The 19,949-nt window shown below is 29.7% G+C and overlaps 3 protein-coding genes, 1 non-coding gene and 1 pseudogene across 4 annotated transcripts; all 5 read left to right on the plus strand.

Moving 5' to 3' along the window:
• Nucleotides 1-443: 443 nt before the first annotated feature.
• Nucleotides 444-3,306, plus strand: LOC114398405 (elicitor-responsive protein 1-like). The gene is made up of 5 exons (XM_028360594.1): nt 444-627; nt 979-1,044; nt 2,268-2,406; nt 2,682-2,817; nt 2,999-3,306. The coding sequence occupies exons 1-5, from the start codon at nt 561-563 to the stop codon at nt 3,050-3,052; spliced, it is 462 nt and encodes a 153-aa protein (XP_028216395.1). The 5' UTR covers nt 444-560; the 3' UTR covers nt 3,053-3,306.
• Nucleotides 3,307-5,218: 1,912 nt separating this feature from the next.
• LOC114371893 (elicitor-responsive protein 1-like) lies at nt 5,219-7,692 on the plus strand. Its single transcript, XM_028329207.1, has 5 exons — nt 5,219-5,382; nt 5,791-5,856; nt 6,727-6,862; nt 7,036-7,171; nt 7,410-7,692. Exons 1-5 carry the CDS (start codon nt 5,316-5,318, stop codon nt 7,473-7,475), a joined length of 471 nt encoding a protein of 156 aa, XP_028185008.1. The 5' UTR covers nt 5,219-5,315; the 3' UTR covers nt 7,476-7,692.
• A 3,489-nt stretch (nt 7,693-11,181) lies between these two features.
• Nucleotides 11,182-14,077, plus strand: LOC114371902 (elicitor-responsive protein 1-like). Its single transcript, XM_028329219.1, has 5 exons — nt 11,182-11,344; nt 11,666-11,731; nt 12,988-13,123; nt 13,503-13,638; nt 13,766-14,077. Exons 1-5 carry the CDS (start codon nt 11,278-11,280, stop codon nt 13,817-13,819), a joined length of 459 nt encoding a protein of 152 aa, XP_028185020.1. The 5' UTR covers nt 11,182-11,277; the 3' UTR covers nt 13,820-14,077.
• A 758-nt stretch (nt 14,078-14,835) lies between these two features.
• TRNAK-UUU lies at nt 14,836-14,907 on the plus strand. Its single transcript has one exon. It is a non-coding gene; the product is annotated as a tRNA-Lys (tRNA).
• A 492-nt stretch (nt 14,908-15,399) lies between these two features.
• LOC114376808 lies at nt 15,400-18,658 on the plus strand (annotated as a pseudogene).
• Nucleotides 18,659-19,949: the final 1,291 nt, after the last annotated feature.

Raw genomic sequence — 19,949 nt, forward strand, 5'->3', positions numbered from 1 at the left:
TCTTCATCTTCTAGAGCCAATTGAAAAAGTGGAATAACACAGAGTAGTTGTTCCTGTCATTTTCATTTTTCAGTTGAAACATTAATTTCTGTGTGACCGTGATCTGAGGTCATAAGAAGGTTTCTAGAAACGAAAAAAGAGGAACTTAGATGAAGTTAGTTTATGTTTTTGTTTTTTGACAAAAATTTTGTTTATGTTCTTGCTATCAAATTCTTAAACTAATTAGTTATAAATATATATATATATATATATATATATATATATATATATATATATATATATATAAAATTTTTATAACATATTTAAAATGGAAATTATTTAATGGTATTGTAAAATATAAATATGCTATTATTTGATTTGAGAAATTCCCAGAACATATTTGTCATTGTGTTTATTTATCTATTTTCTAATAAATTTTAATTAGGCCTTATACATTTCGTCCTCGTTTGTATCACAGACTGCTCATTTTGACTATTTAAGGTTTCTTTCTTCCTTCAATGTAAAACCAGGGAAGATTCTATTTCATTTCCTTGCCAACTTAGAGAGAGAGAGAGAGAGAGATGGCAATTGGGTTCATGGAGGTGCAGCTTGTGAAAGCAAAGGGTCTTCAAGAAACAGATATCTTTGGTACATTACATCTTTTGCTCAGATTTTTATGTTTACACACCATGCTCTTTTGATCAGATTTAAACTTTTTCTTATTCTAAAAATGGGATTTTTCAAAAAACATTCATTCGTCCATCATGTTTAATTCCCTGTTCAGCTTCTGATCTGAGTCATCTGACATCTCAACTCTCAATTCCTTGAGTCCAATTTGCTTAACTTAGATGGACTCAAGGCACTACCATGATGATTTTCATCTGCTTTCAGAACAATTTATTGAAATGATCAAATGCATGCATGTTTTAATACCTTTATGTTCTCTAATTCTTACAAGGTTCTGTTTATTGTTTGATGATCTGTTTTCTTTGTTGATAGCTCATATGGACCCGTATGTACTGTTACAATACAAAGGTCAAGAGCGCAAGAGCAGTGTAATTCATGGTTAGTTCTCTGTTCTATTGTTCATTTTCGTTGATTTTTGTGTTGCATGTGCTAAATTGTAGAACTTGACATGGAGGGATAGGTGAAAAAGAAACTTTTAATTGTCACCAATTACCACGAAAAGGAAACTTAACATCTGAATGGTGTTTCACATGTGACATGTCATTGATAGATATGATTTCTTAAACTGTTTTTTTCTTTTTCTTGAAGTACTAGGTTCACTAATGTTAATGTAGTTCATGATTAGCTGGACTTACGAGGTAAACTTCTCCAAACCAAAGTTGAATTACTTAAAGATAGTAGTTAATTTCCCCAAAAGAGAACAAGGATCATTTTGGAGAGATGTATATATTTGACACAAATATGGACTCAGTTTAAAATTCTTCTTTAAACTCTAGTTCATACAAGATATTGGATCCACTTGCCTAAACAGCAGATTCATACAAACTACCTCAAAACTTGTGATAAGCTTTTAGTGTTGTGTAAAATTACTGAAATATTTAATTCTGCTTGTGAGATTGCAAGAATGGAAAAAGGAAATATGAAGCAAGAAAATTGTTAGACTAAATCTACTGGACATGCAGTTCATCTGCAACTGGTATGCTGATGCAATCTGTTGTTTGTTTCCTTATTTTTATTATGAAGGAATTAAAAAAGTTGTTATTAGATGCTTAGAGCTTAAGAGTCTCACGCCAAAAGGCATCACTGGAGGGAATAAGAATTAAGAATTCTGTCAGAGATGGGGTTTGCTTTCCTTTACCCCCCTCTCCCTTCCCTTTGTGTGTATTTCACTATGGACCAAACTTAAATGCAGTTGCATAAGTGTTTTTAGTATTGTTCCCAAATCAGAGTTGGAGTTTCAATTTGATAATCTGTGTTGACCTTTAACGAAAACCTTTATAAGATAGATTACCAAGGTGAAACTTCAATTCTGATTGGAAAATGATAGTTAACACCTATGAAACTGTAACTAAGCTTTGTCCTTTTACTATTTCCTTTGTAGAAGGAGATGGCAAGCAAAGCAGAAAAGTTTGCTCTCTTCTTCCTTTTTTCAACTGCAATTTAAAATATCAAACAAACACATACATGCACCACTAAAATAAATAGTGGATATTATATTACTAGCCTTAAAGTAACATAAATGCTAATAAAAACTGAGATGAATTTTCAGTTTTTTGCCATTAATAAGGTTTATGGTTAGTTGACTTTATCTAATGATGCAGAGGGCGGCAGAAATCCCATATGGAATGAGAAATTTGTATTCAGAGTGGAATACCCTGGATCAGGTGATCAATACAAGCTCAACCTTAGAATCATGGACAAGGATGTATTTTCTGCAGATGACTTTGTCGGCCAGGCTACGTAAGTCTTCAATAGCTTCTTAAATTAAGTGCATTAGTCAAAGTGAGTTGCTCTTATTGACTAAGAGGAAAACTTTAGGTTCTAAAACTTTCATGCTAACATTTTGCTACGGATCTAATTAAGAATTTTGATTCCTTTTTATCCAATGAAGAAGGGTGGCACAAAATGCAAAATCAGGACACCCTTGCTTCCACTAGGATCATGAGAAAAATATCATCAAGCATATCCTTACTTTATTTCTTGTTCATGAAAAAGGGTCAATTTTCTGTATCCAGAATCTATGTGAAGGATTTATTGGCGGAAGGAGCAGAGAACGGATCAGCTGAGCTTCGTCCTCACAAGTATAGTGTGGTTCGAGCTGACCAGTCTTATTGTGGCGAAATTGAAGTCGGTATAACTTTCACCCGAAAGGTAACCTCTTATAGCTTGCTCATATCTCTTGTTATGCAAACAACTGCAAAGAATATAAGTTTTAGTTCATATGAAAAAACATGCTAGTTATGATGCACAATGATAAATTTGAAATGAAGCTAGTAAAAAGGTAGTATATGATATCTAAGAGTTTCTTTAATGTTGTTCTTGGAATTCACAGGAAGAGGAATACATTGAAGATGATGTTGGAGGATGGAAGGAAAGTTGCTTTTAGTTCAGTGTGCTTCAGATATGGAGTTTGGAATGTAACACGGTTACATGGAGACAACTCTTCTTAAGTCTTTTCTGTATGTAGTTGAATATGCATGGGATTTGAAATCCTTTCTAGTGTTTATGATGTGATGAAAACACTTGGCATTGTTATGACAGTTGTTAATGAGTTTAACCATACAATTTGTAATCAAAACTAATCATCACACAAGGAGTGAAAGTACATAATCATTACTTGGAAGTTTGGTCTGATTAAAACTGAGATTATCTTTTTCTGTTTCAGTTTCATTACCTTGAATCTTCCTTTGTCAAAATGCAATTAGGTAGCAATTTTTTCACAAGAAATGCTCCTTTTAGTGTTCTGTATTCTTGGGCCATTTTGAAAATATGGAATCACTTATCTACGTATGATTGAACTTTGAACTGGATTTGATCTAATTAAAAAAATTGTAATAATTCTTACTTTATAATTAATTATTTTGAGTACTTAACATTTTCAAATGCTAATAAATAGTTATTATATGCAAACAGATTTAAATTTTAGAACTTTATGTAAAATTATCAAATGATAACTAAGATATTTCTAATACATAATTATTATTGTATAAACTCTTCCTTTATTTTATGAAGGAAAGTGAAAGGAAAAAAGAGTAAAAAAATGAGATGATTATTTAGGTTGTTTTTAGTTTTGTGTAGTTAGCAATTTAGCATACTCTTTCATCATTATATATAATGATGTGATTATATGAGTAAATTCTTATTTTAGTTTTTTATTATGAAAAAGTTATGCTATAAAAGTCTAATTGTTTGATTCATTCAAAAAAATAGGCTAGTAGTAGATCTTCCATGGTGACTATTGACAAGTCATATAATGAGTTTGAACTGGTCATCAACACTTCCATGATAAAGACAAATTGAATAACGGTATGTATGACACCAAATAAAAATAGGTTTGACATGTCATCACTAATCAGTTCTTTAGACAAACTGATTCTCTCCCGAGAAAAGGATTGGTCTTCAAAACGAGTTTGGTACAGGAACTAGAGGGAAAAAAAGTCTAATTCTTCAATACTTCTCGAAGTTAAACATAAATTATCATCAATACTAGATGATCCTATATATAATTTAAATTAAATTTGATACTTATAATTGCATTAAATAATTAGATAACATTTATGAATTTTAAAATAATTATCATAAAAATCAACCATTTTTAAATATGACAATATATAAATAATTGATACTATTAAAATATTTGCATTAATAATGTATTTCAATTAAATCATATAATTCTTGTCATGATTCAATTAATAAATTATAACAAAGCTGTATTTTTTTTTACTCAGCAAAAAGAAAAATCTTTTGGATTCTAAGTGAATTTTTTTTAGGTTTAATCTAATGTAATTTCATAAATATTCTCATATTAATTTTTTTTAGTTTTTAAACTGTAAAATTATCAGTCAAAATATTATAATTAAATCATTTCAACATTTCATTTTAAAACTTCATTCAACAGTGACAATAATTATAAGTATTATAAAGAGATTAATATTTTAAGTATTTAATATTTTTAGTGAGGTATTGATTTTTTCATTAATACTCGCTTTGTTATCTTCAATTTTAAAATCAAATTGAAACCATAGACTAATATTAAAATATTCACCAAAATTCAAAACCTTTTTAACATTAATATAATAGTTTTTTTTTCTTCAATTCATCCTCATCTAAAATTATAAGTTAATTTTCAATTTACCACACGAAGTTACTAATGTGAATTTTTTTAGCAAGGTATACTAGTAGCACATAGCAGTCCTTTCTGCCCACTCCCCCCAAAACAAGGTACATCCCTCGTGGCCCCGTGGGTAATAATGGTTTTACTAAGCCATTTACTTAGATACTATAGATTATGTATATTTTTCATAGAAAAGAGCACTTAGTTGTCCTTTTAACTATTTACTAATGCCAAATGACATTAATTATTTGCTTAGGTTATGGAAATGAGAAGATAGACCAAACTTGAGGTGTTTGGCTGACCGCGTTTGGTCCAATTCATACTTTGATTTTGTACATTGCCAAAGTCCTTGGTCTTGGTCTTGGTCCTATTAAATGCTCATTGAGGACACTATATAAACAACCACAAGGTTACAACTACTTCCAATTCCAACTTTAACTCTCATAACCCTAAATCAGATACACTTCTTAAGCACGTTGTAAGAATTTGCTGACTTAGAATCTTCAGAGACAGAGACAAAGGTAGACTCAGAGACATGGCAATTGGGTTCATGAAGGTGCAGCTTGTGAAAGCAAAAGGCCTGCGTGGCACTGATATCTTTGGTATTAACATGTGCCTTTGCCTTATTTTGTTTTCAAAAATTGCGTTTGCTTCTTTATATATATGTGTTCTTATTCTTAATAACCAAAGATGAAAAATAAAACTATTTATATCAAAGACCAATATGTTCTGATTTTTCGTCTTGTTTTATTTTTTTTCTTTTAAAACTCAAATGAGCGGATAAAAAGTTTTTAGTACATGTTTTATTAAGCTAGTTTGTTAAAAATAGTTGTTTACATTTTTCAGATTTCTAGAGTATTTAAAATAAACGATAATATTTTTTTTTAGCATTTAGCGGAATCAAACGTGCCATTAATAATATGTCCAATTATGGTTGTCTTATTTAACTCCTTAATTACCAATTCTGTCAAGGTTAATTTGGGTCATTTATTCTTTTACTTTGTTGATAGGTAAAATGGATCCCTATGTTCTGATACAATACAAAAACCAAGAGAAGAGGAGTACTGTTGCTAATGGTACGTTTTGCCGTATATATACGTTTTGTCGTTTTCTTTTTGTACTGTATTCTATATCTCTAATACATATCAAACGCACCCAAAATCTCGAGACACTTTAACAATGTGCATGCAAGACAGGTTAGTTTTGCAAATGATTGCTTAAACTGCGTTTTCATGAATGTTAATTTAGTAACGATCGAGTTTTTCAATCCAATTTTTTTTTATTTTTTAGTAACGAGTTAATTTAGCCAGACTTAAAGAAATATAATTGACCAAATAAAAAAGGTATCCTGTGACAACAACTAATCTAGAATCTAGGCAGTAAATGCAAAATAATATGGTGACAAGAACTATTTTTTGCAAATTTTTGCTCTTGCACGGAGAAATTACCGTCTACAATTGTTCTTAAAAACTTATTTGTGATATGTACAAGTCAATAACAGGAAATGCACGTTTGGGTTTAGAAAAATAAACCAAATTTAGCTTAAAATCAAATATATGAATTAAATTTTAAAATAGAATCACTTTTGTTTTTCAAAATTAATTTTATTTTTTTACCAAATTAGTTTCTGAACCAATTTATAAACAAAATCAAATTTAGTTCAAAATTGATTTTCTTTTTAAAATTCAAAATCAATTTTGGAATTAGTTTTTAACTAAACTATTTTTTAAAAGTAAATCAAACGAACCCATCAACATTATTTAGATCTTTTAAGTATAAGTTGATTTATTTAAACTAGCTTTTTTCCAGAGCCCTAAATTATAATGATCATAAATGCCTTATTGCAATGAGAAGAATAAAAAAATGGAGATGCAAAAAAAAATATCATTAGAGAAGTTTTGTAATGCTTATGGTTTTTAAATTTTTGCTGAATGTGTTTTGTGTAGGCCAGGGTAAAAATCCTGTATGGAATGAGAAATTTATCTTCAAAGTAGAATATCCTGGATCAATCAATCAACACAAGCTCATCCTCAAAATTATGGATAAAGACTTATATACAGACGATTTCGTCGGAGAAGCAATGTAAGTACTTCAGTGACTTCATGTTATCTCATGACTAATGTTGTTCTTGTGGGGAATAAGCTACACTATTTACATTATAAATAGAAGTTATTACCTATAATCGTAATCAAACCTATTTTTTGTTAACTTGTTCACAGTTTAAAAGAGAATTTTTCTTTTTTTTTATTTTGTAGAATCCATGTAGGGGATTTACTGGCCCAAGGAGTAGAGAATGGAGGAGCTGAGTTACCGACTCTCAAATATAGAGTGGTTCGTGCAAACAAGTCTTATTGTGGTGAAATTGATATTGGTGTTACTTTTACCCGAAAGGTATATTCTTCACATTTAATGACTTTTGTAAAGTGTGTTGTGTACATATATCTTATCAATGCAAACATACTTCTTATTCAAACATGCATATACAAATCACATTCTCTACTTAATTATATAATCCACAAAGTAATTAACTAAATGTTAAATTGTTAATGATATGTTCGCATAAGTGGTAATGAAATTTATGTTTATGTCCTGCTTGGCTAACTTTGTTTTTTTGTCGGAATTGGTGTAGGTGGAAGACAAATTTGTGGAAGGAGACATAGGAGGATGGAAAGAAAGTGACCACTATCTATTGTAGATTAGCATGGCTAACATATAAAATCCATGTGTAAATTGGAAGTAGTTTCGGATTATCATTGTGTAACATATTTATCATTTTTAATGTCATATTATTTCATTCTTTAATTTGATTCTTTTTTACAAGCATGAGTCGGATGAATTTAAGAAGCAGTTGTATTATCAAATTAGTTTGTATTATTCCAATAATAATTTATACTTTTATATTATTCTCATTATCGCAAATCCCAATGTTGAATTCACCTTTTAATTTGATAACTGATCATGAATTTTAACTTACTTTATATTCACTCCATCCTAAAATAAATGTGTTGTTTTACACAATGAAAAAAGTTAATAAATAAATAAAGGAGTGTAATAATTTTTACAAAACCAACCTTAATTAGTAATATTAATTAATTCCACTCCGTTCATGAAAAGAAAACAGTGGCATGCATGGGAGACAGAATTGAGCAGTGCAGAATAAGCTACATCGGTCCCACCAACAACGATGAAGCTTCCAAGAAGAATGGCCAAAACCAAACTAAACTTAACTAAACCCAATCCCCTTCTTTTGTTATTCCTTTCCCACTATGCATGTACTCTTGTATTCACAACCTCTTTTTGGTCAACGAGGACTTAATTTCGCGAGGAGAAATCCGATAAAGCAACACCAAGAAATATACACAGTGGTGTGGAGGCGGTGAAATAAAAAAGATGAGGGATATTTGATTCAGTTTTTAAATTAAAGTATTAAACATTGATTCTGTATTTAATTGATTAAAACTTGATTTTGTTTTGCATGTGGCATACGTTGTACAACTTGTTCCAAAGAATAATAGCCAGCTTACTCATCATACAGCTTCTGCACAGAATAATAGCCAATTGCATTTTATTGTTTGCTTTGATTTGCTTAATGTGATAGAGTCTGTTATATACTATATGCTTTTTGGTCTTAGGCAATAATATGTGTAGTAATAATTAAAATTTTATTTCACTGAGTTTCGTTACATAAACTATACAAATTTAATATTTAATTATATAAAATAGTCTATCTCGAAGTTAAGCATATATGGATTATCGTGAGACTATGCATATAGGATAAATATTTATTTTATATAATTAAATTTTAACAATAAATAAATATTTTTAAATATATAAATTAATTAAGTTATAATTGAAATTCATAATAATTCACCAAAAAATTCATTATAAATAAATGATTTTGAATATATTAATTATTTTTAAAATTATTGAACATTTCTTAAAAAATATTAAAATTTAATTTAAAAAAAGAAAATATATCAAAAGTGAAAGATAGTTAAAAAGAACAAGTAAATTGGATAACCTCAATTCAGTCAATTTTTTTTTTTGTCGTCTTAAGTCATGAGAGACCACATGTGTCCCCAACACAATGAATTGAAGATTAATTTTACTTATAATGCATAATTGTTGTTGATCTAAAGAAATTTTACATACATAATAATCATGAATTCTCGCAATCCCGCTTAACATATGGTTATTGCTTGTTACACTCCCATGTTGCTTCCTGGACTCTTGTTGGAATGTTTTTTAACCTTTCAGAATTATTATTTCCAAAGCAAAAAAGGGAATGTATTTTACATTCCGAACGAAAAAAGAGATGCATGATGCAATAGTGTAAATACTGTTATCTCACACGTGAACATAATGTGATATTATATTATTATGTTAATTCTTTAGATTCAATCCAATGGAACTTAAATTTCATTGATTTAGGTAAAAAAAAAATCATTTATAAAATTTGAAAAAAATAAACATTTAAATTTAATTCGATTCAATTTAATCTGATGAGACGAAACTCGATCCATGGTGATCCAAAGCAATAGTTTCCAACGCAATTGCTAGTCATAATCTCAATCCAAGTTTATGTACGTTCTGAAGACAATATGACCAAACTGGGTCAGAAGTGAGCACGTTGAATAACAGTTATAAATTTGACCGTTGAATGATAAATCTCACGAAAGAGAGGACTCATAAGACAAATATTAATCCCACGACGTTACTAAGTAATCTGAATTATATAGTATTTAGCAAAGTAGCAGCCCTGATGGAATATTTTACCAAGCCATTTAGTTGTCCTTTAATTAATTATTTACTAATGGCAAATGACATTCATTTTTTGTTGGCTTAGGTTTTTGAAACCTGAAGACCAAACTTGAGGTGCGTGTGGTACTGCTAATCCTATTGGTAACTTTGATTTTTGTATAATGCCAAAGTCTTGTTCCTCTTACTTCTTCCACCTTTAACCTCATAACTCATAAGCTTAAAATATACTAGTATATATATAAAAGGAAGAATTCACTTGCTTTAAAAATATTTTTTTATAATTATTTTTTATTTTTATTATTCATTTTCTTAAGATTTAATGGTTATAATAAATTATTAATTTTAATTATTTCCCACATATATATATATATATATATATATATATATATATATATATATATATATATATATATATATATATATATATATATATATATATATATTCTTTTGGGACATAGAGTGGTAAAGAAAAACTTTATATATAACATCATGAAACCAAATAAAAATAGGTTTGACATGTCATCACTCATGGCTTCATTAGACGCACGGATTCTCTGAAGAGATAAGAATTGGTCTTCAAAACGAGCTTGGTACAGGAACCAGAAGAAAACAAATAGTCTAATTCTTCAATGCTTCTCGAAGTTAAACGTGAATTATCATCAATACTAAATGATCCCATATAGTTTAAATTAAATTTTGATACGGTATAATTATATTAACTAATTGGATAGCATTTATAAATTATAAAATAGTTATAATTAAAATATATAATTTTTAATAGTATATGACAACTTATAAATAATTTATAGTGTAAAAAATATTTACATTAATAATACATTCCAATTAAATTCATATAATTTTGTCTCATGATTCGACTAATAGATTATATCAAGGTTGTATTTTTTAGATTTTAAGTGAAATTTATTTTTTATGTTTAATCTAATATAATTTCGTAATACTATCGTATTATTTTTTTAACTGTAAAGTTATTAGTCAAAATATTATAATTGAATCATTTCAATATTTCATTTTAAAAATGACAATAATTTTAATATTATAAATAATGTTTAACATACAAATTAATTATGAGGTATTGATATATTTTTTCATCAATACTTCTATTTTGATACTTTAAATTTTTAAATTAAATTGAAACCATAAACTAATATTAAAATAATCACCGAAGTTCAAAAACCTTTTTAAATTAATATAATATATTTTTTCTTCAATTTATCCTAATTAAGGTAGGGCAGACATGGCCACCTTTCTGACCCATCCCTTCAAAAGAAGGTAGCCGCCCTCGTGGGTAATGAAACTTTTACCGAGCCATTTACTTAGATACCATAGATTATGTATAATTTTCATAGAAAAAATAGTATTGTATTAGAGAATCGAACCCCTGTTGATATAAAAATTTAATTATGTGTTGATATTAGTCCTCTAATTATTTGCTTAGTTTTTGGAAATGGGAGGACCAAGCTTAAGGTGCGCGTGGCTGACCGCGTTTGGTCATATTGGTACTTTGATTTTGTAGAATGCCAAACAAAGTCTTGGTCTTCTTGGTCCTATTAAATGCTCATGCTAATTAAGGATACTTGCTATATAAACAACGACGAGGTTACCACTCCTTCCAACTTTAACTCTCATATTCATAAGCCTAAAACAGATACTTCTAAAGCCTCAGAATTTGGTGAATTGGAACATTCTTCACTCTTGAGGGAATTAAGAGACAAGATATGGCAATTGGTTTCATGGAGGTGCAGCTTGTCAAAGCAAAAGGCCTGCATAACGCTGATATCTTTGGTATATATTAACAACTACATTACTTATATCAAAGACCAATTTGTTGTTCTTATTTTTCTTTTCCTTAAAAACTCAAATGAATGGATAAAAAGTTTAGTATATGTTTGATTCAACTTAATTGTAAGAAACAAATGTTTATATTTTCAGTTTTCTAAAAGAGTTCTTAACAATAGACGATTATATATTTCTTTAGAATTAAGCTGAACTTCATGTTATTAATAATTTGTCCAAATGGTACTGTCTTATTTAACTTTTACTTACCTATTCTAAGTTTCTAACAAGGTTTCGGGTTATTAATTTATTCTTTTACCTTGATGATAGGTGAAATGGACCCATATGTTCTGATACAGTACAATGACCAAGAGCAGAGGAGTAGTGTCGCTATTGGTACGTTTTGGCGTAATCAAGTCCATATTTAAATCTCCCTTTAAATAAGTTATCTATTCTTCTCTTTTATTAAAAACTTCGTACTCCTTTACTCAGAAGTAGTGTCGCTATTGGTACGTTTTGGCGTAATCAAGTCCATATTTAAATCTCCCTTTAAATAAGTTATCTATTCTTCTCTTTTATTAAAAACTTCGTACTCCTTTACTCAGAGGCTCTTCGCTATGCGAAATAAGTTATCTATTCTTCTGTTTTATTAAATTAACTAAGCTATATATAAATCTAGACACACTTTAATTCAATATGTGCATGGCATATTAGTTGTGCAAATGATTGCTTAGCTTAAACTGCGTTTTCATGCGAGTTAAAATGACTTGATCTAGTTTCGAGTTAATTTAGTCAGGCTTACGAAATAAACTTGACCAAATAAAAGATGTACCCTGTGACAGCAACTAATCTAGAATCTAGGCTGTAAATGCCAAATAATATGTTGACAAGAACCAATATACGGAGTGCTTGCAATTTTTTTTTTAATTTTCTCTTGCATGGAGAAATTACAGCCTACAATTGTTCTTGATATCTTATTTGTGATATGTAGAAGAAAGTAACAGGGTATGCATCATATGGGTTTACAAATATTAAACCAAATTTAATGTAAAATCAAATATAAGTATTAAATTTTAAAATCAATCAATTTTTTTCCAAAATTAATTGTTTTTTCTACCATTTTTTAATTAAACCGATTTATATAGAAAAAAAAACTTAGTCCAAAATTGATTCTTAAACTTATTTTTCATTCAAAATCAATTTAAAAAATATTTTTTAATTTAAACTAATTTTTCAACCAAAACTAGTTTTAAAGCAGTTAAACATTCGTCTCAAAATTGAATTTTGTAAAAAAAAAAAAAAAAGTAAATTTAAAACTAGTTTTAAAAAATTGGTTTTGGTTATAAATTTATTTAAAACCAAAATTGGTTAATTGAGCCATTTTAAAAAATATATCAAATTAGTTTAAAATTTGATTCACATTATTTAGATCTTTTAAGTATGATTTGATTTAGTTTAATTGGTTTTTCCATCGGTAACCCTAAATAAAAATGATCTTAAAAGTATTATTGCATTCAGATGTAGTAAAAATAAAATAAAAGCATGAGGAGATGCATAAAAATGTCATTAGAGAAGTTTTCTAATGCTTAAATATGGTTTTATTTTATTGTTTTTCTAAACAGTCTTTCTTCTATCTATGGTGTTTTACGCAGGTCAGGGCACAAACCCAGTATGGAATGAGAAATTTATGTTCAAAGTTGAATACCTTGGATCAGGTGATAAACACAAGCTCATCTTCAAAATTATGGACCAAGACCTATATACGGATGAGTTCGTTGGACAAGCCACGTAAGACTTCATTATAGTTAATTAATGTCATATCATGATTAGTGTTGCTCTCGTGTTGATTATCTTAATTAATTTGTTGGTAATTATCACCTGATTCTAGCCATCTTACTACTAGTTTCATTAAGCAATGTGCTTATTTCTCACGTATTCAACAAAAAAATTAATTGCAAAAAAGGTTAGGACGAGACCCAATTTTCATACTTGATTTGCTTTGGCCTACTATAGTGCATGACTTGCTTTGAAATGATTGCATGTGAAATGGTGAGAAAATGAATATTGAATTGTATCCCCAAACCCAAAATAAGCATATAATAATTCTTAATAGTAATTCATCTATAATTCTAACTAAGCTTCAATATTTTAATGGCTCTGTATGTAGAATCCATGTCAAGGATTTATTGGCCCAAGGTATAGAGAATGGAGGAGCTAAGCTACAAACTCTCAAGTATAGAGTGGTTCGTGCTAACAATTCTTACTGTGGCGAAATTGATGTTGGTGTTACTTTCACCCCACAGGTATTATTCACATTTAATGACTTTCACATATATATACGTTACATTTTGTACTTAAGATTCAAACAACTGTAAAAGAAATCACATGTTATAACTTGGTTGATTTTGTTCTTTGTTGAAATTTGTGCAGGTGGAAGAAGAAATTGTAAAAGAAGATATAGGAGGAAGGAAAGAAAGAAAGTGACCACTGTCTACCATAACAGATTAGCAAGGCCAAGATATAAAAACCAATGGCAAATCAGAAGAAATTGTTTTGGTTAATTTGGATTGTCATTGTACTGTGTAACAGATTTAATCATTTTCAGTTTCGTATTATATTTCATTTTTTAATTCTTTTTAGCAAGCACAATGCAAAGATACATGTAATAAGTTGTCGTCATATCAAATTAGTTTGTATTATTACTCTAATTTATACTAATTAGATTATTTTCATTATTCCAAATCTGAGTTCTCAATTCACCTTTCAACTCGATTATCTGTCATCAATTTAAACTTGTATTTATCTGGAAAAATAAAACAAGAGCTATAAATTTTATTTAATCTTAATGGTTAATCTAATTTTGAAGAGGGGGGGCATTTGCAAAAATTAGATTAGAATTACTTTGATGAAAAAATCATACGATTCAATGAGTGTTTGATTTTATAATACAATCAATTTATTTTATTTTAGTTTGGATTGGAGGTTTTTAAAATAATTTGTAAATATTAAAATAAAATGTGGAATACAGAAAATAAGCAAACATCAAATGTCACATTCTATATATAACTCGTAACGTACTTCAAAATATAAGTTCAAATTTATAACTAGAAGATAATCTTCCTATCTCTTAAAAAAAAAATAAACAATAAATATCTAACACACGAATTTTTAAATACATGACCATGCACAATACATTTTTCTCAATTTGAATGGGATCAATTTTAAACATAAAAATTGAAAATCTATCCAATTCAATAAAAAAATTAATATTTTTTACTTTCATTTTTTCAATTTGGTTACTATGATTTACATGGTTGATCAACACACCTAATTTTGAGGTCATCTTGTGAATAATATTCCCAAAACATCAAATAAGGATTTTAGTGGGCTTCTCTGCCTATATTATAAACTAGAATAGCTGCCGTGCTTTAAATATATTAAGCCAGAATTAATAAAATTATATAGATTAATAAATATTGTTTCCAAATATTATCATTCAAGCCGTCTTAGCTCAGTGGTAGAGCGCGTGGCTTTTAACCACGTGGTCGTGGGTTCGATCCCCACAGACGGCGTTTCTTTGAATTTTTTTTATTTTTCAACATTTCACCAATTTGAAGTTCATTCGTTCATGGGCTTCACGTTATCACCACTTCATTAATGAGCTTCAAGAACCACCGAACTCAACAACATAAGTGAACATTCCCACTTCCAACAAAGTGAAAAATAGTTCATGTGATGACCATGCAATGCAACCTCATTATGAATTCACTACTTCTATTTTTGACACTTTATTTTATTTTATTTTTACTCTATCCATTTAATTTAAAGGTCTTCATCCCTATCATGTAAATCTATGCCCCTATAATTTTGTAGCTAACTATGCACTTTAATGTCACCCACTAACAACCAGTTATATTAATATATCACAACCTCCACTCCCGTACGCTTACATGTGTACCTCTTGACTGTGACCAACTTCCCACACCAAAATTATATAATACGTTACCTAAAAGTCAAAGGGTCTGTTTTTTATTCACATAAACAATGAAATTTGAAGACTATCCCATGGAGAAAAGCCAACAAGAGCCTCACAATATACAAAACCTTGAGAAAGAGGTGAGAAACTTTGTTCTCAATAGCATCTTTCATTTGGATCATTGTTTCTCCAAAATCCACTCATCATAGGTTCATATTCACAAAAGGCCAAAAGAGAAAAAGAGATAGATATATATTAGTACATAACAAAGCTCAGGATATTTGAACAGTATTTTCTGAATAATGGTTTCCTTTATTTATTATGTTGTCCAATTGCAAGCACAATTGAAGTGTGAAGAGGCACTCAATAGGGTCTTACGTTGTGCACTTCATGGACCTGTTTTATCTCTTCCACTCATCCCCCCACTATTTCCACCTCAGGGATACAGTATAACCAAATCCATAACATAGACGAATACAATTTGAATGATGTAATACTTTGGATTATTTTGAAATAAGAAAATTGTAGGTTCGTGGGCTTCTTGAAGAATTGGCAATGGTTGTGGAAGAGATCATCAAGCTTGAAAGAAAAGTTAAGGAACTGGAACTTAGATTGCTCCAGGAGAGATACCAGAACATAGACTTGGAAATACAACATAGGAGACAATCTAAACTATATAATCATTTTTGAGGATTCGTCGAGGTATGGTTCAATGATTACTGAGCAGAGATCAAGTTCACTCAATTATGAAGTAATTAGTAAAGGAAGAAAGACAAGCAATAGAAGGGCCTCTCTAGGTTCTGCATTAGATTTCCATAGCCTATTTTCCACACCAAGAAGGTCAACAGGTAAACACATGACACTTCAAATGGCACATTTGATTTCGTAAAACATTCTCTATATTATTTGTTCTGTCGTTAGAGATCCCACATTGACTAGTATAATAAGTAGCAGATAATCCTCACTTTATTAGTTAGCTTTTGAGATTGAATTAGATAATGTCTAGTGCATTTGCAAGTATGAAATAAGTCAGACTATAGGATAACTCTAGTAATTCTAAGGCTAATTTAGTTAGTCACAAACATAAATTCTAAGATCTTTCACATGTAATAATAAAAATGCACTTTGCTTCTTATTTTCAGACACCCTTAATCTTGTATAAGTTTTCAAAAAAACAAAAACACATTTGGAATTTTTGTGTGCTCAATTTTCTCACAATGTGATTTGGATATGTGCTGAACAGAATATGAAGTGCCGAGAAGGAGCAGTGGGAAGATAGCAAGAGAATACCCTATGCATATAGAAGATGCCATTGAGAAACCAAATGAACTGTTAGAGGAACTGCTCAAGTGTCTGATAGGTATTTTTCTTGAATTGAACAGGGCATCATTGGACAGAGAAGAATCAGAAAAAGTCCCTAGACTTGCTCTTCCATGCATGAAGTCCACCGGCTTGATGGCAAAGACCTCCTTAAATAACTAGGAGCTCATTGGACATAGATCGTTTTTCGCAGTGCCTTCTAGCATTCAGAAAATTGAGGTTCTTTTTTAGCTTTATTAGAGTCTTAGTTCATTTTATGTCCTATACAAATATTTGAAAAAGAATGAAAAAAGAAAATGTTTTCACTAACCTACCAAGTACATAGTTTACCAATAACTATTTAAACAATGTCTACATGTTGTAATGTTATACTATCTTATTTTACCTATTTCTTCTTACTATCTAATTCCTCTTTAATAGGGTTTTAATGCATAAGCTATGTGATGTAGATTTAAGTTTCTTGACCTACAAGCAGAAGTTCGCATTCTGGATCAACATCTACAATGCCTGCATAATGAATGTACTGTAAGGCATTTCATTTCAAGCTTTCATTAACATCAATCAACTTGCCTAACATCTCTGCGTGTTAAATCTTTAAACCTTTGTTTTTTTATCATCTAATTACAGGCATTTTTACACCTTGGCCTTCCTTCTACTCAGGAGAAACTGTTGTCTCTCATGAACAAGGTATGTCAGTGAGAAATCTGTAGTAACTGAGCAACTTCTTTTTTTCTACAAGTTGTGAAGCATGAACAGTTATTTTTTCTTAGTGATTGTGGTATTATATTAGCTGTGTAGCTACGTATTGACACAGGCTGCAATGAACGTAGGAGGGATAGTACTGAATGCACTGGCTATCGAACACTTTATTCTTCGGCACCCATGTGAATCAAAACATGTACGAGTTTTATATATTTAGTTATCCCACAATAACTTCTCAACTGCCTGCACTAGATTTTTTTAATTTTTCTTTTTCTTTTACTTTTTTAAGGGAGGAAGCTGAGTTATCTTAAAAGTTCCCTTAAACTTCATTACTTTCTGAAAATGAGCTAAACATGCAATTATTTTAAAATTTTATTAAAAAAAACAATTAGTAGAAACTCAGACAACGTTCAAGCAAGTTTCTAATCTTCTATGAAAATCTAGATTTTTCTGTCTTTGCACCTATAATCTGGCTTGTCTAAAGTGAACGAGTTACTTCAAAGTAAGTAATCTGTCTTTAATTAGAAAATTAATGATTGATATTACATATAACAAATTATGAATGTATTAAAATATCAATAGTTGATTTTTTTTATTAACAAATTCTTGGCGTTACATTACATGTGTTGATGTTCTTTAACACCCAACTAACTATATATAGTTCACAAAAGGGTCCTATGGATGAAAAGGAAGTGCTATTGCGGCATGCTTATGGCCTGGGGTATCCAGAGCCCAATGTCACCTTTGCCCTTTGTAGAGGCACCTGGTCCTCACCAGCAGTGAGAGCATTTAACAAACTTTAATAAAAACAAGTTGATGAAGAGTTTTGTTTGGTGAATGTAACACATTGCACACATGATGATGTTTGTTGTAGTTAAGGGTGTACACTTCAGATGATGTTGTGAACCAATTGGGGAGGGCCAAAGTGGAGTACTTGGAAGCTTCAGTGGGTATCACAAGCAAGAGAAAGATACTTGTGCCTAAGCTTTTGGAGTGGCATAAGCACGATTTTGCAGATGAGATGGAATCACTACTGGAATGGATTTATTGCCAATTGCCACGCTCGGGATCATTGAAAAGAGCCACCATGGAGTGCCTCATAAAAGAAACAAAAATATCCAGTGTCCAAAATGGTGGAAATCCAGCCATATGAATCAGAATTCCGCTACCTCCTACCTATATAAATAAAATAAAATAAAAGTAAAGTTTAACACTTTTGACATTTTTTTAACATTTTTTCAATTATTAGTAAAGTCTATATGTGTTTGATTAAATAGTTCTATTTAAGTTTCGTTAACTAGGTTAAATTTATTAAAATTGCTATTCAGTACAAAAGTTTTGACATGAATAAAGATTAATTCACTTAACTTAGCAAATGGTTCATAAAGGAGGGCTAAGGCCTAAGGGGTGTGGAGGAGGAAGAAAAGGGAGGTTAAAAAAAATTGTCTTGTACTTAGTGGTTTTGATAATATTTTGAAAACAAAAAAAATAGTGGTTTTGATAATAGTAAACTCTTTGCCGCCGCACTCTCCATGGCGACGCCAAACACCTCCACCTCTGACGGCGCCGAGAGAAAACTCCACAGTAAGTCCAACATGTCTTCTTCTCCTTCCTTTTCCGCAACCTCTCCCCACTTCTTCATCCATTTGGAAAAATAAATCAAAACTCAAGCACGGTTAGAAGGTTTAATGGAGAAGCAATTGACGCTAGTTTTATAACATTTTTTATTTATTTTTTACATAAATAATAAATTGAATTTAATGTTATTTAGGATATACCGAAAAACTAACAAAAATCACATATATTTAATAATTATTTTTGTACAAAAATAATAAATAAATAATTAGCATATATATGTATTTTTGTAGTCTACTATAAATTTATTTATTTATAAATTATGTCATAATATAAATATATTCTTATTATTTAAAATTCATTTGTAAATTTAATATAAAAATATTTTAGAAGCTTTTATTGAAAATAGTTATACCAAACATATTTTTCATTTTTCATTTTTTGAAAACAAAAAATAAAAAATCAAAACAAACACATTTTCTAAATCTTAAAAATTTGAAAATAAGAATTTTTTAAAAAAAAAATGAAAACAGAAAATAAAAAATATTCTCTCAAACCAAGCGCCCCCTTAGCCGCTCACGAGTTTTCTGGCATAGCCCTTTACTTTTTAAAATGAATAGTTTCTTAGTTCAGAAATGTGAAAATAAATTGTTAGTATTAAGGAGTTGCTATTCGATTCACCAATGAGATTAGAGGAGTCCATTAAATATAGCTAGCTGATAAAAAGAACCACCCTTTCACTGCTGATAATGATATATGCCTGTGAAAGAAAGGGGATCCCCAACCCAAGTAATAATATCTTTTATCTTCTATTTAAAATTTGCAACACAATATAGAGTATATATAAGCTACGTACACAATTAGTTATACAAGAACCACTAGTTTTTTATTTTTATTTTTTCACCTTACAATCAGAAATCAGAAAATTTACGCCCCGCAAAATCTATATAGTGCAATTTAGTATAGGGTGCCAGCGGAGTTCCTTTCCACGAGAAAGGAGAAACAAGATAAACTCACAACACACGATATCATTGGATGAGT

This window comes from Glycine soja, chromosome 2, assembly GCF_004193775.1.
Source record: "Glycine soja cultivar W05 chromosome 2, ASM419377v2, whole genome shotgun sequence".
Taxonomy (NCBI): domain Eukaryota; kingdom Viridiplantae; phylum Streptophyta; class Magnoliopsida; order Fabales; family Fabaceae; genus Glycine; species Glycine soja.